At 40.9% G+C, this 25414-nt stretch overlaps 1 protein-coding gene across 1 annotated transcript in view; it reads right to left on the bottom strand.

The window, feature by feature from the left end:
* Positions 1–1822: 1822 nt before the first annotated feature.
* Positions 1823–25414, bottom strand: part of slc27a6 (solute carrier family 27 member 6) — a 78226-nt gene continuing 54634 nt past the window's right edge. Inside the window, exons 6-10 of the mRNA XM_080188737.1 lie at positions 18803–18893; positions 13549–13747; positions 12858–12955; positions 8977–9107; positions 1823–5904 (exon numbers count right to left, since the gene is read on the bottom strand). Of these exons, the coding sequence (XP_080044863.1) occupies positions 5728–5904; positions 8977–9107; positions 12858–12955; positions 13549–13747; positions 18803–18893 (696 nt within the window). The 3' untranslated portion in view covers positions 1823–5727. The remainder of the gene's footprint in view (positions 5905–8976; positions 9108–12857; positions 12956–13548; positions 13748–18802; positions 18894–25414) is intronic.

Here is a 25414-nt window from a genome sequence, read left to right as displayed (position 1 = left end):
AAAATATTGAGCGAGGCAGCCTCCACCACTTCAACAGGCAGAGAATTCCAGAGATTCACCACCCTTTGAGTGAAGAAGTTCCTCCTCAACTCCGTTCTAAACCACCCCCCCTTTATCCTGAGGCTGTGCCCTCTAGTCCTACTGTCCTTTCTGAGCGGGAAGAGCCTCTCCACCTCTATCCTATCCATCCCATTCAACATCTTATATGTCTCAATAAGATCTCCCCTCATTCTTCTAAACTCTAACGAGTACAAGCCTAGTTTATTCAGCCTCTCCTCATAGCTCAGCCCCCTCAACTCCAGAATCAGCCTAGTAAACCTCCTCTGCATCCCTCCAAGGCCAAAATATCCTTGAGTAAGTGCGGCAACCAAAACTGCACACAGTACTCCAGCTGCGGCCTCACCAGTGCCCTATACAGCTGCAGCAAGACCTCCCTACTTTTATATTCAATCCCCCTTGCTATGAAGGCCAGCATCCCATTCGCCTTCCTGACCACCTGCAGGCTGGGTTTTTGCGACTCATGCACAAGGACCCCGAGGTCCCTCTGCACCGTCGCATGTAGTTTTTCGCCACGTAAGTAATAGTCCTTCCTACCATTACTCCTACCAAAGTGGACAACCTCACATTTGCCAACATTAAATTCCATTTGCCAGTTCCTGGCCCATTCACCCAGCCTATCCACACCGTCTGCACAATTTGCCGTTCCACCAATCTTGGTGTCATCAGCAAATTTCGACACCATACACTTGGTTCCCTCCTCCAGATCATCTATATAAATGGTGAATAGCTGAGGTCCCAGCACCGACCCCTGGGGCATTCCACTAGTCACCAACCGCCAATCCGAATAGCACCCATTGACCCCCACTCTCTGCCTCCTATTTGACAGCCAATCCTCTATGAAATGTTTTCTTAATCTTGGTGTGGTCGATGAACTTCAATTGCATGTTACAAAAAATTAATGAGACCAAATATTAAACAGTTGCCAAGCCCAGATGATGTACATCCCAGAGTGTTGACAGAGATTGTGAAAGACACAGAAAAGTAATTAATCATGGTTTTAAGGCACACGTTAACTATAGATGGTTTTTACTTTGGGCCAATTTCCTGAATGGGAACTGCTGTCACAAAACTTTACTCCTTGAATACACACAGGATGAAGTCATTCATGTATGTGTTCCCCACAATCCAGAAAAATAGGGCAGTAAAGGAAAGTATACTTCAAATGGTAAGAATTTTAACAAATGGGGTAAATGAAGAGGTGGAAGCAGATGAAAAGTCTATTAAAAAGATAAATAGTTTTATACACAGGAACAATGAAATTAAAAGCAAGTGATGTTGAATTTGCACAAGGCATTGAGGAATACTGGCTGCAGTTCTTGCTATGCTATCAGAAGACAGATATTAGAAGTATAGAAAACGTACACGGAAGATAAATGAGGAAGATGCCAACAGATTACAGTTATGCAGATAGACTATTTATCTCATTGGAATGTAACAAGGTTTCAACACTTGGTTTCAGCATCTCCAGCTCCCTATTCTGCACAAAAGGTACCCAGCTCAACTCAAAACATTATTGTACAAGTAGCATAATTTTCCTCCACTTCAACAGACTTATTTCACTACGTCTGTTACTTTTCCTTTCCCATGTGTTAAGATGCCCAAAGAAACTGATAACTTTTAGCAAAGGTATTTGAATTCCACTGACTTACTGAAAAGATCACAAAAGATTTCAAGTTGTGAGACTTTTACTGTAATAACTAAAAGTATTCCACTCTGGTCCAACGCTTTGTTTCTTTACTACAACCACTACCACTCTCTTTGCCATTAATTCCATGGCATAATTATTTAATCCCTCCTGTCCTTTAACTCATACTAGACCTTTCCTTTCATTCTAATTCCCATTCTCCCCTTTCAACAACATAAACCTCTTCACATTTCTAGGTCCTTTCAGTTCTGAAGTCATATTCAACTTAAAACTTTCTCCCTCTACAGATGTTGGCAGATGTGCTGAGATTTTCCAGCGCTTCCTGTTTTTATTTCAAACTTCCAACATTCACAGTAATCTGCTTTTAATAAATTTAAACAAGACTGTCTAAGCACTATTCAGTGGGCATATTCGAACCCACAGAAAAGATCCTCCATTTAACTGTTAAAAATCTTGAACTATTCCTGGCCACGGTTGTACATTATACTCGTTCATTCTCCAGGAACCAATCCAAAGCTCTTCTCAGCTCCCATTGGCTTACCTCCTTTGCCCTTTTATAGTCAGATAACTTCTAATCCCTGAACTGACTTTCATTCATTCCATCTTGGAGTTAAATAGACAATTGAAAGTATTCCCCTTCATAAAAGCTGTAATTCCTAACACCTCCTGGGGCTTGGAAACTAACAGCTTAACCACCAACCTAACCATCAGTATAACTGCCCTGCTCATTGCTTACAGTTGCGAATACCTTGTATCTTCTTAGTAAAAAAATCCTGGGCCCCCTTTTCATTTTTAACATCCCAGGTTTGTTGTCAGACAAGAATTCAGAGCAGGTCACCCTAAACTAAGAGGCAGTCCCAAAACAGAGCACTCATACTAACTTCATATTTGTAACACATAGCAATTGGTTGTTTATTCGTTTAAAGTCAGCCGTCATTCACTGATCTCTTTGCATATTGACCGCATCTTATTATCTTCACTTTTTTGCAGAATCTCAGGACTGTTTTGGGTCAGGAAGCCAAACGGGCCTTCCTTCTAGTTGTTCATTCCAGAAGGCAACCTTTTTTTAAAATATATCCATGGGATGTAAACATCACTGGCTGGGCTAGCATTTGTTACCCATCCATAATTGCCGCTGAGTGGCTTGTTTGGCCATTTCAAAGGACATTTAAGCGCCAACCATATTGCTGTGGATTTGGAGTCACATGTAGGTCAATCCATGTGAGGATGATAGTTTCCCTAACCCAATGAGATTTTACAACAATGTTTCATGGTCATCATTAGACTTTTAATTCCAGATTTAGAAAAAATTGAATTCAAATTTCATTATCTGCCATCCTGGTATTTGAACCTGGATCCCCAGAGCTTTACCCTGGGTATCTGGATAACTAGTCCAGTGATAATATCAATATGCCACAATCTCCCCCACCGCAGCCTGGCCCTGGGCTTGTCCAACCAATCAGGGAGAGTGGGTTCAATGACGTGAGCATTTTATTGGGAAATAGCTTGTACAGTTCCATCAGCCATCTCCACTGAGGCTCTACGGCATCCCTTAAAGGGATTATAGTATGTTACAGAGACATTCATCAGCAAGTGTTCTTCTCCCACTGCAGCATCCTCAGAAATGGAGAATAGCCACTCTCAAGATCGCCTGCTGTTACCTGGAGGCCTTAGAAAAGTGAGCTCTCCCAAAGATCAGAGGAAAGGAACAACCTCTCCAACCAAAAAAGTATAAATGAAAGTGGATGAGAAAATGAGAAGCAACAGCATGTCCTCTCCAACCTGGAGACTGTGTACCTTGGGAATCCAAGACTTCACAAGGACATGACAAGTGATTGGCATAGCATCTTTAGCTGCCAAGTTCCACATTCTAACTTTCACAGCATTTTCCTATACAGCACTCCATCAAATAGCTCAACTCGCTCCTCCCCTTCCATACATCTCACATCCCCATCTGAACAGCCAACACACACACTCAACCTCACCCTATTTCCCTCATGCCTCAGACATGCCCTCCACAATGGGCACCTTCATTGCACTGTAGCCATTACAACCATTCACACTTCCCTGATTTTGCTCCTTGTAGAAGAGAGAAGGGCCTCCAATGACAGGCACCTTGTCGGTCACTGCCAATGAATGCCTGCCTAACCTGCTGGGAAGATTATCTAACACCATGAACATGCAGGTGTTAGTTGTAACCTACTGTGACAGACCCTATCCTCCTGAGGCATTGGTTTTCACGATGTGGGTCTTCTGCCTTAAACCCTCTACTGGGCGTCTCACCTTCTTCCAGCTACTTGTTAACCATCAGTTTTTCCATGGGGAGAGGCCTGTTGCTGCTTCTGGTGTTGTTCCTGATGCTATTGGAACATTTAGCTGTGGTAAGTTGTTGTCCCAGAGCCTCAGCGTAACTGTATAAGCTGTTCTGATGTCACTATTAAGGCTGGTAGATAATAGGTGAAGTGTCGTTCAGGTGAAGTGTCTTCCAATGAACTGGCCATGCCCTGATATGCATTGATGGGACTCTTTGACTGAAGAAGTACTTTTCAAAGCAGCCACTCATCTGGCCATATTTGCATATCCCCAGTGTATCTAATCAAAGCCTTCCCACCTTGTCAGTTGCACTGAGGGAGTCCATCTCCCTGTGCTTTTCAAACCTGCCAAATTGACCAGATGGTGTGGGACCAATCCCTTCTTGAAAAAGATCTATGCGAAGAAAGCTCTTTTAATTTTCTGCTTAACCACTTTAATTCCCTTCCTACCTCAGCTGCCGGACTTGATTTCATTTCTGCCTGCCCCAGATTAGGCAAAGGCAGCAGTGGCACATTAGGATAGTGGCTTAAAGAGAATTGTCAATTTTCTCCTCCCACCTCCAAAACTGCCTCCACCAACCTGGGAAAATTCTCCCCATTATGCCCACCAAAAGCAGGGCACCAGATGAAACTTTCCTATCCCATTAAACTCCTCATCATGCAAAGCCAGCTTGTGAGGCGGTACTCAGGCTTTGCAAGCAGGTTGTTCAGTGAACACCTGCACTGTAACTCTGGCATCCATGTGAAGCATGCTGCACACAGATGTAACCTTGCAGTCCCTTCCATCATCTTAATTCCAAGGATATGATTTTTCACCCATTCTGATCTTCTACTTTCCCAGTATGATAGACTGGCTCTCAAGACAGCAGCACATGTCATGCCTTCAGTGATTTTTCCATTACAGATCCTCACCCGTTGAAGGCGTAGAAAGTTATCCGGGGGGCATCTTGCTTAGATTCGGCCAGCATTAACAGCATGTCAGGAGGCAAGAGACTAGCACCACTTCACTCCCATAACTAGCAATGAGAAGCCAACCACACTGAACAGTCTGTCCTTCAGGTGGAGCCACGAGCATAGATTCTCATACGGCATTCTCCTGAATAATCAAATGTTGTGAGAAAATTACTTTGAACCCTGCCAGAGGCTAGGCAGCTCTAGCCTAGTGAGCATTAAAAAATGAATGTGGTCAGTGAACAGGACCAAAATGATTAATTATAGCAATGAAATAGGTACTGCACTGAATATTATGCCTATGCAATTAAAAAAGATTATTGTAGGTCTTACTGTAGGGAATTAAAAAATCAAATGTGCCTGGTAAAAAGGGCAGCATTCCAATTTTGAACGTAATAAATGGAATACAAAGGATAATTAATCAGAGTGGGAGCATTTTTATCATGCTACCTTGTTCAATTAAAAAGTCAATTAAAGGGCAAATACAGGTTTTCTTAACAGCTTAGAAAGTACAGCTACTTTTAACATGTGTTTTTATATACACATATATCAATCATGTTTTTGTTACAGAGATACAAATTAAAATTATTTACAAGGCAAATTAAAAAATATTTCCTGCAAAAAATAGACCTTCAGATAGAATGTATTAATAAAACATAATTGCTATTAAAATTAATGCTCTAAAATTATGTGTTGAAAAAGTGATCATGTTGGATTCCCATAGACATATAGTAAAATGTTCAAATTACAAACAATGGCTCATAATTTTATCTTGAATGACAAAATTTGGTTGTAAATTTGTTCTGTCATTGAAATGTAAGATTTCACAGAAGGATCCAAGAAATACAATGGCCCTGTTATTATTGCGGGATTAAATGCCTCTTGCACCAAATTTATTTTTTTCCTCTTGAAGGTTCCAGTCATCTCCATGGATTCCTAAGTTGTGATGAAACAAATACAATTAGTTTTAAATTAAGCATTTCTGGAGGGAAGTCTCAGAAATTATTTTCTACTAATATATGTTTTTTGCTTTGGTAATGCATTAGTCTCATTGTCTTCTTGATCAAAGCCATCAATATTCTGACCTATACTTTCATACATACTTGGGGCATGCGTCAAAAATAAAATCTAGTCCATTTTAAATCTCAATCTAAGATTGTAAATGCAAATGCCACTTACTTATGACAGAACATATTTAACAACTACATTTAAACTTCCTTATTCCCGATGGAATAACAAATATTGGCAAAGGACTGCCATGTAGAAGGGTGGTAGAGATAAATCAGGGTGAGGAAGTGATCGGGTGAATAGTTGATGTAATTTATATGGATTTCAGCAAGGCCTCTGACAAGGTCCTTCATGAGACTTGTAAAGGTTAAAAAAAAAGCTCGTTATCCAGAGTAATTTGGCAAGTTGGATCCAAAACGGGCTTAGTGGTGGGAGACAGAGGGTGATAGTAGAAGGCTGTTTGTGTGACTGGAGGCCAGTGTTCAAGGGACTGGTGCTAGGTCATTTATTGGCTGTGATAGATATAAATGATATAGGATCAGGCTATTGAGTTGGAAGCCATGATCATAATGAATGGTGGAGAAGACTCAAAAGGGCCAAATGGCCCACTCCTGTTTCTATTTTCTACGTTTCTATGTCCAGTGTCAGACTATGTAATTGACTCTTAATGTCATGTGCAGTGCACTAGCAGCAAAAACAATTATCCCTGCTTAGCTTCCTTAAACAAGAAAGCAACATTGGCTATTCTCCAGTCCTGTGGATCCTCACCTGTGGTTAACAAGGATGTGAAGATATCTGTTACAGCCCCAAATGTTTCTCTCCTTGCCTCCCGCAGTAACCTGGGATAGATCCAACCTGGCCCTAGGGACTTGTCTGCCTTAATGCAATTTAGTAAACCCAACACTTCTTTCTTCGATATATTTGACATTCTCTAGAGTGTTCACACGTATCCCTGAACTCAACATCCATCATGTTTTTCTCCTTACTGAATGCCGATATAAAGTACTCATTAAGGATTTCATCACTTTCTGTGGCCCCACACATAACTTCACTCTATTGTCCTTGAGTGGACCTACTCTTTCTCTTGCTACTCTCTTGCTTCTAATATGTGCATAAAAAGTTTTGGGATTTGACCCTGTTTGCTAAAGACATTTCATGGCCCCTTTTAGCCCTCCAAATTCCATATTTATGTTCCTTCCTACTTTCACAATACTCCTCAAATGCTTCCTCAGTTTTTAGATGCCTAGACCTATCGTATGCTTCTTTTTTCTATTTGACTAAGCTTACAATTTCCCTTGACATCCATGGTTCCTGAATCCTGCCATTTCTATCCTTCATTTTTATGGTGACATGCCTGACCCATAAGAACATAAGAAATAGGAGCAGGAGTAGGCCATCTAGCTCTTCGAGCCTGCCCCGCCATTCAATAAGATCATGGCTGATCTGAAGTGGCTCAGTTCCACTTTCCCGCTTTCTCCCCATAACCCTCAATCCCCTTGCCTACCAAAAACCTATCTACCCGCGTCTTAAATACATTTAGCGAGGTAGCCTCCACCACATCAACGGGCAGAGAATTCCAGAGATTCACCACCCTTTGAGTGAAGAAGCTCCTCCTTAACTCTGTTCTAAACTGCCACCCCCCCCCCTTATCTTGAGGCTGTGCCCTCTAGTCCTGCTGTCCTTTCTGAGCGGGAAGAACCTCTCCACCTTCACCCTATCCATCCCCTTCATCATCTTATACATCTCAATAAGATCCCCCCCATCCTTCTAAACTCCAACGAGTACAAGCCCAGTCTATTCAGCCTCTCTTCATAGCTTAACCGCCTCAACCCCGGTATCAGCCTAGCGAACCTCCTCTGCACTCCCTCCAAGGCCAAAATATCCTTGCGCAAGTGGGGCGACCAAAACTGCACACAGTACTCCAGCTGCGGCCTCACCAGTGCCCTGTACAGTTGCAGCAAAACCTCCCTGCTTTTATCTTCAAAGTTGACCCATAGTTCAAACAACTGGCCTTTAAAAGCCTCCCACATGCCGGACGTGGAATTGCCCTCAAATAGCCACTGCCAATCCACATTCCCCAGTTCCTGTCTAATTTGAATGTTGTGGCCCTCACCCAATTAAACATCCTCACCAGAGGGCCACTCTTGTCCTTATTCATGTTAATCTTAAAATCTGTGTTTAGTTGTTAAACTGAGGAGGGAGTAAAGGAATATTGTATCATAATGTAATTATTTTATATTTTAAAAACATTTTTCCTCATGTTAAAATTAGCTAGTGGTCCTGTAATCCTGTTCTTTTATATTTTACAAAAAAAGTAAAAGTTATTCTTTTGAGATTCCATTCTGGAATCTCCCCATCCAGTTATAACGACTGGGATTGTAACCAGTAGAACCCCCAAATCCCTCTGCATCTTGGAATTCTGCAGCCATTCTCTGTTTAAGTTAAACTTTGCTTTTTTATTCTTCCTGTCAAAGTGAACAACATTTCTACATTATACATCATCTGCCAAATTTTGCCCTCACACTCAACCTAACTGCATCTGAAACCTCCTTATGTCCTCTTCCATATTCTTCCGACCATCTTTGTGCCATCTGCAAATTCAGCTACCATGCCTTTGCTCCCCTTGTCTAAAACATTGATATAGATTGTATAAAGTTGAGCTAATGAATTAATAGAGCAACAATCATGATCAGATACAGTTAATTCAATAGAAATGACTTGACTATGTATAATAATGGAAAATATATTATTGCGTAACACTCCCATCAATGGTGGTCTTGCTTAGCTCCTAAATATTTTTCTGCACTTGATCGGAGTGCTCTTTAAGCTTTCATTTTTAATAGAATATCATATTTTTGAACTGAAGATGATAATTTACCTGTGCAACTTTACTCAAGTGAAGTATGCCATATTCATGTTTACCAAGTCCAATTACCTCTTTAAGAAGAACTTAAACATCATAAAAATGTTAAATTGATTAAAGAAATAATAAATATTGACCTGGATCCTTATAAAGCGTGGGTAGGCATAGCTCGGCAGATATTTCACAACATGACTGTACAATTCTTTTCCATCAAACTCTTGAATTGGTTTCAGGATGATAGCTGCCATTCCTATCTTACCTTCATACCCTGGCACAAAACATAAAAATGCTTAATTAAAATTTGTCTGACAAAGTTAGAAATTGAAATAAATATACATTAAGCATTGCTTCATATAGATTTATTACACAAATAATGAGTTGCTCAAATTTCAGTTGTTGTAAACATAAACACAGTGCATTTAATTATCTTTGAAACAATTCCCATTCATAAATAAGAAAGTAATCATACTTCTCAAAGCTCTTTGATGCCACTTTTCTTGTATAAACTTCTTAATTCTTTCTCATCCCCCATTAAGATGTTATGAACTACCTAACTAACAGGAAACAGTGGGGCAGGATAAATGGTTCATTTTTAAGTTGGCCCACTGTAACTCAGGAGGTACCACAAGGATCAGTGCCGTGACTCAATTTATTTACAAACTATGTTAATGATTCAGATGATGGCAGCAAGTGTACTGTAGCTAAATCTGCTGATGGTACGTAGGAAACATGTCATGAGGAGGATATGAAAAGTTTGCAATTGGATATTTCTAGGTTATGTGAGTGAGCAAAAACTTTGCAGGTGGAGAATAAATGTGGGAAAACGTGAAGTTGTCCATTTGGGTGGGAAGAACAGAAAGGCAGAATATTATCTGAATGGAGAGAGATTGCAGAATGCTGTGGTATAGAAGGACTTTGGTGGCTTCGTACACAAGTCACAAAAATGTTCACTTGCAAAAACTATGAAGACAAATGAAATGTTTGTCTTTAACAAAGGGAAATGGAGCATAGAAGTTGGGGAGTCTTGTTACAATTGTTCTGCATATTAATGAGGCTACATCTGGAGCACTACATACGGTTTTTGTCCCCTTATTACTTGTTTGAGAAGCAGTTTAGAGAAAGTACATTAGGTTTATTCCTTTGCTTTTATTCTTTCACGGGTGTGGGCATTGCTGGCAAAGCTAATATTTATTGCTTATTTCTAATTGCCCTCGAGACAGTGGTGGCAGGCCCCTTTCCTGAACCACCACAGTCCAGTTGGTGAAAGTACACCCACAGTGTTGTTAGGAAAGGAGTTCCAGGATTTTGATCCAGCAACAGTGAAGGAATGTTGATCCAGTTCCAAGTCAGGATGGCGTGTGTCTTGGATGGGAACATGCAGCTTCTGATGTTACCTTGTGTTTGTTGCCCTTTTTCTTCTAGGTGATAGAGATTGAAGGTTTGGAAGGTGTTGTTGAAGGAAGTGTGATGACTTGCTGCACTGCACCTTGTATATAGTACACACTGCTGCCACTATGCATCGGTGGGAAAGGGAGTGAATACTTAATAGGATGCTGATAAAGCAGGCTGCTTTGACATGATAGTGTCGAGCTTCTTGAATAATGTTAAGGCTGCAATCACATAGGCAAGTGGAGGGTATTTCATCACACTCTTGACTTGTGCCTTGTCGTTGGTGGAGAGGATTTGAGGAGACAGGAGATGAATTACACAATATAGAATTCCGAGCCTCTGACCTGCTCATATAATCGTAGTATGTATATGGCTGACCCAGTTCAGATTCTGGTCAATGGTAACCCCGAAGATGTTACTAGTGATATAACGATGGTAATGCCAACGAAAGTCAAGGGGAGGTGGTTAGATTTTCTTTTGTTGAAGATCTTTTCTGGCACTTAAGAGGAGGGGGTGCCACTTATCAGTCCTAGCCTAAATGTTGTCCAGGATTCTTTCCTCATATACATAAGGACTGATTCAGTATCTGAAAAGTTGCAAATGTTGCAACATTGTGCAATTCCAACATCCCAACTTATGATCTTATGATGGGGGAGGTCACTGCTGAAGCAGCTGTAGACAGTTGGGCCTCAGGCCATATCCTGAGGAAGTCCTGCCATGGCGTGCTGGGACTAAGGTTGACTGTATCCAATAACCACAGCCTTCTTCTTTGTGACTCCAACTAGAGAACTTTCCCTAATTCCTACTGACTATAATTTTGTTAATGTTACTTGATCCACTTATGGTCAAATGCTGCCTGATGCCCAGGTCAGTGTCAGTTAGAGTATCATTGCTGTGCAAATGCCATTTGATTACACTGACATCGATACATTCCATCACTTTGCTAATGATCAAGTGTAGACTTACAGGATGGTAACTGACCAGACTGGATTTCTCCTGCTTTTCTTGGACAGGCCATACCTCGACAATTTTCCATATTGTCAGGTAGATGCCACTGATGTTGTTGTATGGGAACAGGTCAATTAGGGATGCAGTAGTCTGGAGCACAAGTCTGCCAGGATGTTGTCAGGGTCCGTAGACTTTGCATTATCCTGGGATAAAAGGATTGTCTTCATTGGAAAGGTTGAGCCTAGACTCACTGGATTTTAGAAGAATCTGAAAAGAACTTATTAAAATATCTAAGATTCCAAGGGGACCCAGCAGGTTAGATGCTGAAAAGATTTTTTTCTTCATGGGGGAATCTAGAACTAGGGGGCACAGTTAAAAATAAGGGGTCTCCCATTTAAGATGGTGAGGAGGAGGAATTTCTTCTTAGGGCATTGTTAATCTTTGGTATTCACCAGTACCTTATAGAGAGCAATGGAGGCTGGGTCATTAACTACATTCACGGCTCAAGTTAGTCAAAATTTTGATTTATTAGGGACTCAGACGATTGGGGAGAGGTAGGAAAGTGGAATTAAAGTAGGTTAGCTCTGCTCTTACTGACGTACGGAACAAAACTCAAGGGACCAAATGGCCTCCTCCTGTTCCAATTTCTTATTCATTTATAAGTCATAAGTATTGATTTCCTGACTTGCCCAATTGCTTCTTACCCACTCATTTTCAGATGCCTCTACTAGTTTTCCTATAGAATTAGAAGCTTCCTGTTAAAGTTCAGCCCGATTTTCTAAAGAATGTGGAATTTTTGCCTTGCATGTAAGACGAATTTCCCAAGATTATTAAGATTGCTTTTGCCCTTCAGTGACCTTAATGACACTTTGCTCAAACACACGGAGGTGAAGGTGAGCTGATTTCAGGATAATAGCCAAAATTAGATCGAAAAACAGGAAAAAAAATTAGTATGATGAGGATGAAACAAAAGAATGTGGAAACGATGAATATGGTTGAACCAAAGTTCCTATTTTCATGTTGTAAATGTAGATGCAATCCTATGAATTAAGAAAGATTGAAACAAAAACAGAAAACGACAGAAAATCTCAGCTGCTTAGACACACTAGAGCTAATCAGTCTGGATGTCCAATCAGATTCTAGCATCTGCCATAATTTGCTTTTAAGAAAGACTGAATTTAGAGGACAAAGTCAAACATTAAAAATGAGTAAAAATGTAATGATAGAGGGGAAAAAATCAGCAATACGATATTGAGAATAATGAAAGAAAAATCAGAAGAGTAGTATTAAACTCCAGACCAGGTAACTTCAACTCTCCTCTCAACAGCCTCTCATTTTCATTTACCATTTTCACAGGATTCCTGGGAACAAACCTCAATGAAATTCAACCCCACGTTCTCCAAAACTTTTTCCAACCCCACCCCCCTGCCCAGATTCTACTCATTCTGTGCTTTCAAAACCCTTCAAAAAATTTCTCCACAACTGTGCAATGGGCTCCCAACTTTCAATTTCTGTTTCAGCTCTTGCCTGGTTCTCATCTTTCTTGTGCCCATTATATGCTTGCGAAGTGTGGCATAATTAGATGTACAAGCAAGACACAAATGCCATAATTAGAAGACCAACTCATTTTTTTAAAAGTCTAAAATTAATGAAAGACTGCTATTACACAGTCATTCTTCACCTTTGATAGCTACTCCATAGACATTAGCTTCTTCTACAAAGTCCAGCATTCCGATAATTTCAGCTACTTCTGTGGTTGCAACATTTTCCCCTTTCCATCTAAAAACAAAAACATTTAGACCAATGGTTACATCGCCCACATGGGAAAGGTTTACCTACTTACTCAAAGCAAACAGTTTCACGGCTAATGCTTGTTTTCTAGTTGAAGTACTGAGTATGTATTTAGAGTAGTTTTGTTTCTGTAAGTATGTATAATTCTTTAAAGGCAGAGCTTGGCTCATTAGAAGTAGGTGCTTTCTGATCAAAGCATTTAAGCTAATTTCTCTCTTGTGTAATAAATATAGTTAGAACCCATTTTCTAATCTGTCGGTAGGTGACACCTGACGTGGCCTTTTGGCCTGGCATAGAGCATTCAGTAAGCATGCTGCTGCTATTAAATGTACTTTTGTTATTCACTAAACAGCACATCAATTCTGTTTGTAGTGAAGTCGATCCAAGTCAGAATCAATACTGCTAACACTTGGTAATAGCTAAACTAAAGTCAAATCACAAACAAATTTGAAATCAACAATTTGATCTTGAGGATTTCAAGAGAAAATCAGAAACATTTGCCATCTTGGATTCAAATGAACCCCATTTTTCATCCTCAATGGAATAAAGGATGGAGGGGTTTCACGTTTAATATTGCTTACCTAAAGGTGTCCCCAATCCGATCACGGAAGTAAATATAGCCATCCTGGCTCTCGGACATCAGATCCCCAGTGTTGAAATACAGGTCCCCCTTTTTAAAAACATCTTCCAGTAGCTTCTGTTGTGAAAACTTCTTGCTTCCAGCATAACCACTGAACGGGTTCCATTTAGTCACTGGAGATATGAGGAGTCCAGTCTCACCTACCATAGGAGGAGAATAGACTGATAATACCAGTTTACAAAATAACATAATAACAATGCAGCCAAAATTTGGGCTATAATGGATAACGTTGTGCCTGCACTGCGCACAATCCAAACACCCACTTGTGTTTGGTCTTCACATGGTAAATAAGAAAGAGAGAACTTGCATTGGTATGCAACCTCAAGATATTTCGAAGTGCTTCACATCCAATTAAGTATGTTTTCAGTGTAGTTGTTGTTGTAATATAGAAAATATGACAACTTATTTAGACGCAATGAGGATCCACAGATGGAAAAAGACTGCCCATTAATAATGGTACATTTACAAAGTACTGACTGACAGGACTCTGAGCGTAACTTTTACAATACGAAACAATGAGGGAAAAATATACTTGATGCTTTCCTCACCAACCTGCTTGCCACAAATGCATCTTCTCACCAGAGTGTTGGCAGGAGTGTCACCTCACAATCTTTGTGGAAACAAAGACCCATCTTTCATCATATTCTGTGGCATTACTACCATGTAAATGGGATAGATTTTGAACAGATCTCGCAAATCAAGACTAGACATCCAAGAGACACGCTGGTCCATCAGCAGCAGTAAAATCATAGAACCCTACAGTGCAGAAAGAGGCCCTTCGGCCCATCGAGCCTGCACCGAACACAATCCCACCCAGGCCCTACCCCCATATCCCTACATATTATATCCACTAATCCCTCTAACCTACATATACCTGGACACTATGGTGCAATTTCTTAGCATGGCCAATCATCCTAACCAGCACATCTTTGGACTGTGGCAGGAAACCGGAGTACCCGGAGGAAACCCAAGCAGACATGAGGAGAATGTGCAAACCCTACACAGACAGTGACCTGAGTCGGGAATCGAACCCAGGACCCTGGAGCTGTGAAGCAGCAGTGCTAACCACTGTGCTACCGTGCCGCCTTGTATTCAAGCATCACCTGTAACCTCATGCCCAGCATATCCTCCACTCTACCATCACCTTCAAGCCAGGGAGCAACACTGGTTCATTGAACAGTACAGAGAGGCATGCCGGAGCAGTACTGAACGTACCTAAAAATGAAATGGATCCTTGATGAAGCTACAAAACAGGACTAATTGCACGTCAAAAGCAGAAGCAGCATATGATAGACACAGCTAACTGATCTCACAACCAACAGATCAGGTTTGCAATCTTGTCAAATTCAGCCATGAATGTTGGTGGACAGTTGTACAACCAACTGGAAGAGGAGGCTCCACAAATATCTCCATGTTCAATCACTGGGGAGCCAGCACATCAGTGCAACAGAAAAGGCTGAGGTATTTGCATTCATCTTCAGCTAGAAGTGTCATGTGAATAACCTTCTCCTGAGATCTCCAGCATCACAGGTGCCAGTTTTCAACCAATTCAATTCTATTCCACATCAAGAAATGGCTGAAGACACAGATCCTGCAAAGACTATGGGTTCTGGCAACATTTTGACAATACTACTAAAGACTAGCCATATCCCAAACCAATCTGTTCCAGTACAGGGACAACACTGGCTTTTAACTAACAATGTGGAACATTGCCCAGGTATCTCCTGTCCACAAAAAACAGGACAAATCCAATTCAGCCAATTACCGCCCCATCAGTCTGCTCTCGATTATCAGCAAAATAATAGAAGGGGTCATTGAGAGTGTAATCACGCAACATTATTCAACAATAACCTGGTCACCAATGCTCAGTATGGATTCTGCCAGGACCATTGAGCTCCTGACCTCACTACAGCATGGGTCCAAACATGAACAAAAGAGCTGAACTCAGCAGGGCAGGTGACAGTGACTGCCCTTGATATCAAGGTAACATTTGAACGAGTGCGTCATCAAGGATACCTGGCAAAATTGAACTCAATGGGAATCAGGAAGAAAACACTCTCTACTGGTTGGAGTCATATCTAGTCCAAAGGAAGATGATTATGATTGTTGGAGGTTAGTCATCTCAGTCTCATGACATTGCCACCAGAGTTCCTCAGAACAGTGCCCAAGACATAACCATCTTCAGCCCCTTCATCATCAGCTTTCCCTCCATTATAAGGTCAGAAGGGGGAGGTGTTTGCTGGTGATTTCACAGATTCTGAAGCAGTTCATACCCAAATGTTGTGGACAGTTAACTAATTAACAAGGGAGATGCTCCATGAGCATTCCTATGGTCAATGACGGTAGAGCTCACAAAAGTATAAAAGGTAAGGCTGAAGCATTTGCAACCATTTTCAGCCGGAAATGCCAAGTTGATGATCGCTCAACTTCCTCGTGAAGTTCCCATTGCAGAATCCTGTCATCAGCCAATTGATTCACTGGTTATCCAACTGATACCAATGAATGCACTGGATACAACAAAAGGCTTTGTGCCAGGACAATGCAGCTACAGTGCTGAAGTGCTGCAGAACTAGCTGCTCAGCTGGTCAGAATTCTGGAGGCTGAAATTCTGTTAGTCCCATTTTTGGGGCACTTGAGTCACAATATCCTACATGTCCAACGTGGGAAAGATGCAAATTTGTTGCAACCACCTCACTTGAATGATTGCAGCATTAACTCAAGTGACTTGCATGCTGCTGTCCACGCCTGAACATTGCCTATTGGAACCCGCAGTAAAATGATGCAGCCGAATTTTTTATGGACCACTGATAGAGTCAGCCTGAAATATCTTAGGAAGGCTATATCTTAGGAAGCTCCTAAAATGTAAATCATTGCACAGTGAATACCAGGGCAGACAGAGGGATCCACACTGATGCATTCAGCACTGGAGGCAGTGGTGGTGCAGTGGACAAGGAGCAATGGCACGTTTGGTCTGTGAGTACCCAGAAGACCCTCAAAGACCACCCTCAGAAGGAAGTGGGAGCAAGTTGTCAAGAATTTCAACTCCCAGAGTCTGGAACTTACAAGAGATCTCATGATCTCATGTCAGTAGTCAACATTAGGTCTTTGCAATGACAACTTCTACCCATCACACTGTCAGCCTCTCACGCTGCTCAGTGTACCAACATTCTCATCGCTAACCCAGCAGCACTCCCCTGGCAAGCAATACCATGTCTAACATCTGGATACTCTATCTCTGTTTCACCCACCAAGGCTATAAGTCTTAAACCCACCTCTCATTGCTTTCATATAGCTCCAGCTTTCAGGTATGGCAGGCATGTAGTGCAAACGCAATGCAATATAATCACTGATATTGTGTGCTCTCTCTTGCAGGACAAGATGGAACATAACACAAGGGAGCAGACTAGAATAGGCAGGGAACAATGGCAGCTGCATCTCCTTAGGCCTACAGAGGACATGGTGACATGGTTCTCTGCATCACGGTGCTGGCTGCAATGGGCCTGTGGTATCCATCATCGCTGAGAACTGAAGGTGATGACGTCATCCTGCCTTATGGGCTTACCTGTAAACAGGGTGTCTAACCCTTTAAATAACATTACTGATCCTTTTTTCAGCCTCCCACCTCTTTTTCCTTCAGTGAATAATGCAGATTCTGCCCACACATTCGTTACCCAAATTTGTTATATTAGCTGTATGATGTCAGAATAGTGCCAAATCAGAGCATTCCACAAGATGGAGGAATCGAACTGTGTGTGTCATTAATCTCCAGAACTCCCAACATGTTCTTAACCTAATATCCAGAATGATGAGCAAGCTGCAGATGGTGTCATCATGGATGTCTTGCTCATCACCCACACCCTTTCCCTTGCTCCAGTCTTCCCTTTTTGAGTTCCTGCTTTGAGATACCCAGGTACTGCAGTTCCAGCAGGAGGAGACAGCAACAGCACACAATCCAGCATTAACAACAAGGACCCTTCACTTAATCTAAAACTCACAACTACCAACTCAGATACTGCTACCTAAGAGCTTTTGGAGCATTGCTCCTTCATCAGATGAGTCTCATCTGATGAACAACAGTCTGAAAGCTCATACTATCAAATAAACCTGTTGGATTTTAACCTGGTGTTGTGAGACTTCTTACTATACATGTGCCAAGTAAGTTAGTATAGAATTGGGATTAGCAAGCAATGTATCAACCAGGCAAGAATGACCTATTGTCAAATGAGGGGTAGTCGATGGTTTGGTTGCTAGCTTGCCAGAAGGTGAGGTGGAAAATGAGTACTGCTGCAGAGAACTCAAATGAGGACCTTCATGGGGCAGCATACAGGACAGTACTGAAAGGACATGCACACCAAGATGCAGAGTGCATGGACTGGCCTACTAGACAGTCTCCTGCCCATTTCACACTCCTATTCCATTTTCCTGTTGGGCTACAGATCCAAAGGTCAATATTTCCCTGATTACTGTAGAAGTCTGTGCGTGAACAGACTGACTACTCCTCTGGCCGAGCGTGACTATGTGGTATATCCAGGAAATCACCACAACACCCCTACAAAGACTCCAAGTTTCTCCACACACCTTGCAATAGAAAAAGTTCCAAACATTGGACTTACTTGTAAACAGGGTGTCTGACCCTTTAAATAACATTATTGATCCTTTTTTCAGCCTCCTACCTCTTTTTCCTTCAGTAAATAATGCAGATTCTGCCCACACATTTGTTACCCAAATTTGTCATATTAGCCAGTGTAGCTGTGTGATGTTAGAATAGTGCCAAATCAGAGCATTCCACAAGATGGAGGAATCAAACTGTGTGCGTCATTAATCTCCAGAACACTGCATGTATTGCACAGAACATGATTACTTGTAGCAAGGCAATTTCTCACCCTTGAACTCCCCACTTAATTGCACTATGGATGTACCTACGCTGCACAAACTGAAGAGCTTCAAGAGGGTGGCTTGTCATCATCTCCCCAAGAGCACTTAGGGATCAATAAGAAATACTGCCTTTGCCTGAGCTGCCCACATCTCACATTTTAAAAAACAGAAACTGCTGGTGAAACAGGGCTATGATAACTTGGCCTTTGACTGTGCTTTTTAAATGCATTTGCACTTGCACCTTTATGAAGCACTTGGGACATTTTTCTCCTTTAATAGCACGGAATAAATTGTTATTATAGAATTCCCTCTAAACATACCTTTGCCAACCTTTTCACATTGCCCTTGTTCATTCCTAATGGGTGCTTCCTTTTGAGCATCATATTTCACCAGTTTATATGGTAGAAATGTCTGAAGAATTAAAGATTTGGAAAGAATTACTTTCAATATAATTACATCTGATACAAAAGCAAAAATAACAATTCCACAATTGCAATAACTGGTTCTGTAGAGTTCAAGAAATCCTCTTAAATACAGAAATTCAGTAAACATTGGATCACATATTATTGGTATCGTTCTCCTCATTCTATGAATGCGTCTTCAACAATCACCTTGGGCACTGCATGTTTGAAACCTTTGTGTAATTTTGAAAAACAGCCTTTCTCTTCCGCTGAAGTGTGTAAGCCTTTCTGAACATCATTTTGATTCTGTTGGAGAACAGAATCTGATCATGTGAATAAGCTTTAACTAGTTCCAAAACAGAAAGGAAATATTTGAACGTGCTAGATAAACTACATTTAAAGAATGAAAACTCTAGCTTGGGTAAGCCATTTATTGTTCGTCCACTTCTGTTCATCCTACATACAAGAAATATCCTAAAGCCACATTTAGAAAAAGGCAGAAGTTCTTAACACTGAAGCCAGTCAAGCTGTGCATAGCCATTAGGAACTGTTATCAAGAATACTTTACAAAAGCAAATGTGTTATTCTCAGAACCTGCACTACAGACTGGCGAGAAAAGCACTTCACATGTTTGCCATAATATAGCCTATTAATGTGCTTCACTTTCTTGCAAATGGATTTATGTTACAGAAACTTATTTAAATAAATTTGTCTGGTGGTGTGTTCTTTTACATTGATAGACTTTCCAACCAAACATCAAAGATAATAGGAATAAACAGGAAATTGTGAAAATGTACTGCATTAAACTGAAAAAGATTAATAGAGAGCTTCTTATTGGATATACAATTTCCCACCTGCATAAATGAAAGTCCAAGTATTCAGCACAATATTCAAGAGGCTATGATATGCATGGCAAAATCCTTCATAGTTTCTGGAAGTGGCCAGAAATGTAACTCTAGCAGCAAAGCATGCTGCATATAACCTCACAAAATATAGTTACAATCAAGACAATACCATGCTTTCTAGATAATGTGATTCCCCATCAGGATGGACAGGATTTCTTTCTAGCCACTGAAGTAACAGAAAATAGATAAACACATCCAGCTAACTTGGCTTAAGATGCTTTAAACGATAGCCCTTTAAACAAAAATTTCCACAAACTTCTTCAAATTGTTTTGTGGTTGAGTAGGGGTGTAATTTTCAGTAGCATTTACAGCAAAGAACCATAAGAAACCTGACAACTAGATAATGGATAATCAAGGATATATAAACAGAGCTAAGCAAGAATTGGATCAAAATTCTGTAGCCCTGCCACATTCAATCATGAAGGTAGTTGGCAATAAAACTAACTGGAGGGATAAGCTCCACAAAAATGCAAAAGTTCAATGATGGGGATGCTCACCCATCAGTGCCAAAAACAAGACTAAAACACTTGCAACCATCTTACCACAGAATTCCTCAGATAATGAAGTGGTCTTTGCCTGCATGCAACACAACCAGGATAACATCCAACTAATAAGTGACCAAGAACATTTCAATGCCAGGCAATGACTACGTCCAATAAGATAGGATCTAATCATTTTGCCTTGACAGTCAACAGCATTACCATCCCTGTCTGAATATCCCAATCAACAGTTTGGGAGTATCATTGGTTATGTTCTTCTTTCAGACATAAACATACTAATCACAAACAAGGATTGATGAAACAATAATGTGGGTCCTTAACTTGAAGATAAAACTAAAATAGAGAGGACGTTCACTGGGAGCTAAGTATAGTACACCTGGCTTCTACCACTGCTGTTCAGTGACTGCGCACCAAGTCATAGGATTGATACATCCTATTGAGGTGGGTTGTGATTGACAGTAGTTTGTAAAAGTGCACGCAGAGCATATCACAACATCCCCTTTTTTGCTAATCAAAAGGTTCACCCTTCAAGTAGCAAACTATTTACATGATGAAGGCAAATAATGTTGTTTCCAAATGTAATTTAACACAGAAGTAAATTTATGAATTTTAGAAATGGATTGCTTATTTGCTTGTCCATCCAGCTTTCATTATGAGGATGTTTGCTGGAGGCTGCTGCATGTTTTCAGAGTGCTGGTCAGGAGTACTTTGTTTCTGTTGCACCTTAGACCGTGTTCTAGCCACAGCTGGTTTGCTTGGTTTTGGCCTTATCCTGATGCGGCATCTGTTTCATCACACATTTGGTGTTTGTATTCAATATGATCTTAGTTCTGGGCGTGTGCTGATGATTTCTGTTGAATTCCAGGTGCCATCAGTTGGATGTTGTACTCAAGCTTTCTGTCTGGTGTTCATTTTGGGTAATTCATTACCCACAGAATAGTTTCGGGTATTTTTCATCTTCCCCTATTTTTTGAGTAGCACATCACATAATCCTGGGAAAAATTATGAGTGATGGCTACTGAATATCAATTCTGAGTTGGACTCACAGTAGGAAGTTTAGCAGGTTTGAAATGTGCATACATATTCAATTCAAACATTGTTGTGTAGCCTGTTGGCTGAATAGGTGATATTCTCCCAGTGTAAGCACAGGTTTTCGAATGGTGCCCCTTGTGGTCTGTAAGCCTCTTGTGACAGCTACCTCTGGTCCTTGCTCTCAAATGTCATAGCGGTATCATCTTCTAGGTTATGTTCAATTGACTGTAATCTTGTTATCCAAGTATTCTGTTGAGCTTGGTCTTGTTTTCTCTTGATGTCTGAGATTCTCTCCCTTTTATTCTGCCCAGAGACTGTTCCATTGCACTGTTAGACTAAAGTTGCCTCTGGTCAGCATAATTGGGCCTGAATTACCTCATTGTTCATCAATGGTCATGCCTTGAGTCAACACGTAAGCCTTCCCACGGATGTTTCCTGTCAGTCCCCAAACTGTAGACCACTTAAGACTCACATGTCTGCTGCATCGACCATTTTCTGTAATTTGATATTTTGTCATTTTTATTACTATCACAAGTGCAAGCATAAATGAGGAAAAACATTTTCCAACCTTTACTCAAAGGTCAAGATCCCTTCTGAGTTCATACATTGACAAATAGGGATATATCTTATCCTACTTGTATTCTTAATACTGCTTAAGTTTCCTCTTAGTTAGTTCAATGTTTTTATTAGTGCAAAAAATCCTTATATTAAATCAAATATTAAGAAAGAATTCACTTAACCTTTGCCTTACACACAGCTCAACTTAAAAGACTTAGACACTCAGCAGCATTATCTCACTTCTCCTTTTGCAAATATACTTGCAGCATGTGCAAAAGCATTTTGAGCATTTTCTGAACGGTCTTACCCATTATGCTTTGCTGATTAGACTTTAGTCATAAGACAGATTTGTGCAGCTATTACACTTATTGATTAAAACCAACTATCAAAAATATGTCAGTCATATAGAATGCAACATGGAAGGATCTGTGCACCTGCACCAGTATCCAGTTTGCATAGAGATTATGCTAACTCTGCATCTGTGGGCATATAATCTGGATGATGGTCAAGTTTCTGTTGCTACTACTGTGCAATACATACTTTGATGTTCCCGGTGCTAAACGTCAACTAAGTTTGTGTGTTGATGGTCTGGCAATCCTTATCATCTGGCCACACGGCTTGGCTAGACATTCTTTGGATCTGGTATTTTCGTAGCTTGGTACATGCTCTTGGTTGATTAGAATACCATAGTTTAACTTTATTAGTGTCACAAGTAGGCTTACATTAACATGGCAATGAAGTTACTGTGAAAATCCCCTAGTGGTCACACTCTGGTGGCTGTTCGGGTACATTGAAGGAGAATTTAGCATGGACAATGCACCTAACCAGCAATACTTTCCAAATGTGGGAGGAAACTGCGGCACCCAGAGGAAATCCATGCAGACACGGGGACAACATGCAGGCTCCTCACAGGCAGTGACCTATGCCGGGAATCGAACCCAGGTCCCCGTCACTGCGAGGCAACAGTGCTAACCACTGTGCCACCATGCCACCTGTCTGGCTTCTCGCTGTGGTTTCACTTGATGTCACATCACTTTTTTGGCCCTTGATTTTTGCACCGGAGCTTCCAATGTCCTGTGGTGCCAGTGCCTTGCATTTAGCATTGAAAGACAAGTAATTATTTTGTGCATGGATGAGGCTGCATCACTTACATTGTTCACTAGGCTTATCTATACTGGCTATCGTGCCTATGGTGGATGAATTGCACATTGCCTGTAGACTTGTCTATCTGTGAATAGGGCAACACTTACTAATATGTAGTAGTGTTTCCACAGTGTAACCTTTGGGTCTGTCCAAGATGTCTTTCTTGAAATGTTTCCATTGGAATAGATGCTACCATGAGCTCAATTATTCTGTTGGCTAGCTCTGCTGCCTTGATATGACAATCATGACCTTTGTCTCTGCATCTACTTATAATTTGGTCAATGGCCTCTGTTGATTGTTGCCTGAATTCTAGACAGTGTATTCTGAAGCTCAGTTGCATTCCAACTGAGTATTGGAAATGTTGTGGCTGTCTTTTTGCAGGATCTTTAATTCCATCTGGAGCTTTTGACAGCTACTAGGTTTCATCCAGTGTTTTTAGAGTCAATTTGGCTCTGAGATGCCATACTTTATTGGCCACTACTATTACTGGCCATAACTTATTGCTTGACTGCAAAGACGTTGCTGTTGAGCTGTTTCAGAATTTTCCTCCCCATTTTATTGAATCTCCTTCCACAAAACAGTGATTTTGGTGTAAATATGATCACAGGGCTTCTGAAGTAAATTTAAACAGTTTTTTTTTGTAGGCATCTTCAAGCTATCTAGAGTTGTTACTGGATAGAATCTTCTTCCCAGCCCAATCTACAGTATTTACCTTCAAGAGTAATTAATTCCCCCATCTGCGGAGTTCTACTTAAAGTGAGGTCTCATTCATGACTCTGTTATTTAATTTCTGTTCCTGATTAAACTTGGCAGCAGTTATACTTTCACTGATTAAGATTTGAAGAATCTTATTGGGACCTGATTCCTGCTGGTTAGAGTGAGGTGTGATCCCAGAATGAAGGTACGGTGTGTTTAGAGTTCCTGCATAGCTACATGATGAGGCTTGATAGTTGTTTCACTTTGACACCAGTTGATTTCTTTGGATGCATGTGAAGGATTGAAGCTTTTATTCTGCTTAATTTTCAAAAACATTCTTCCATTACTGCCACTATGTTACGGACAATGTACCACTGTTACCAGTGTTACATTTACAAATAAAGGACGAATGTATCAATTATAAGCGAGGATGGGTGAAACAATAATGGGGATTCCTTATTTGAAGGCAAGACTATGCACAGGGAATGTTCACTAGAGTCTAAGTATAATATATCTTACTCCAAATTCTGCTGCTCGTAGCCTGCCTAACAAGTCATGGAACTAATACATCATATCCTTGAGATGGTAGCGATGTAATTTAAGGTATGCTCCCTTAAAGATTCATGCACATCATATCACAACCCCAATGAGAAATTTAACTGGGTCAACTATATAAATACAAGGATTACAAGAGTAAGTCAGAGGCTGGGAACTAGGTGGCAACCTCCTGACTGCCCCATCCACAAGACACAAGTACGTAGTGTGATGGAATACTCCCCACTCACGTGGATGAGTATAGTTCAAAGCTTATCATTCATAACAAAGCAGCCTACTTGATGGGCAGCACACTCACCATCTTAAACATTCACTCCCTCCACTGTCAGTGTACAGTGGTACAAATGTATACTACATATGAGATGTGCTGCAGCAACTCAGCAAGCCCGCTTCGATAGCATTTTCCAAACTATTTTCCTCTCTCTCTTGCTGTGATGGCTCACCTATCCTGGAAGTATCAATCGCTGGCTTCCCCTGCTACCAGATTGATGTGGACCATCTCAAAAGATCTCAGCTTTGCCTTCTTGTCACTGTTCCAATAAGAATGTTGATTTGGCCACTGTATGGTGGGAATTAGACTTAAAAACCGATAAAGAGTTCCTGCAATGGTAGGTTTTTCAATCCTTTTCAACTCCCACTCATCTCTCCGTATCTCTCCCTGTGACCATAATTGTCATAGCCAAAGAGCTTGTCTTGGGTCACAAATTAAAGAGTGGTCAATTAGATGATTGTTGCCAGGGCTGTAGGCTAGATTTTTCTGTCCATTACCTGTGATTGGGTGAAAAATTGACCTGAATCTCACTAAGGCTTTCCGAGTGGAGAAAGGTGAAGGGGAGACAAAGGATAAATCTAAAATACTTCAGGCCTGCAGCTGCAACCGTGAGTGCATGGGAGGTCTGAGGCTGTTCTGAAATTGGGCCTCATTAATATTATTTGGACAAATCACTTGTGACAAGCAGCTTGCCTAATGCACAACAGAAAATGTTGGAAATACTCAACTGGCCATGCTTTGGAGAAGGAAACAAAGTTAATGTTTCAGTTTGACAACCTTTCATTGGAAACGTTGGAAGGTTTAACAATGAATGTTCGACTGATTGGTTCCAGGAATTTTTCCCAAGGACCAGGTACATCACTTATGAAGG

Source organism: Carcharhinus amblyrhynchos, chromosome 5 (genome assembly GCF_965287045.1).
Source record: "Carcharhinus amblyrhynchos chromosome 5, sCarAmb.v2.hapA, whole genome shotgun sequence".
Classification (NCBI taxonomy): domain Eukaryota; kingdom Metazoa; phylum Chordata; class Chondrichthyes; order Carcharhiniformes; family Carcharhinidae; genus Carcharhinus; species Carcharhinus amblyrhynchos.
The sequence above is the reverse complement of the archived record's forward strand: the minus strand, read 5'-3'. Positions and strand labels throughout refer to the sequence as shown.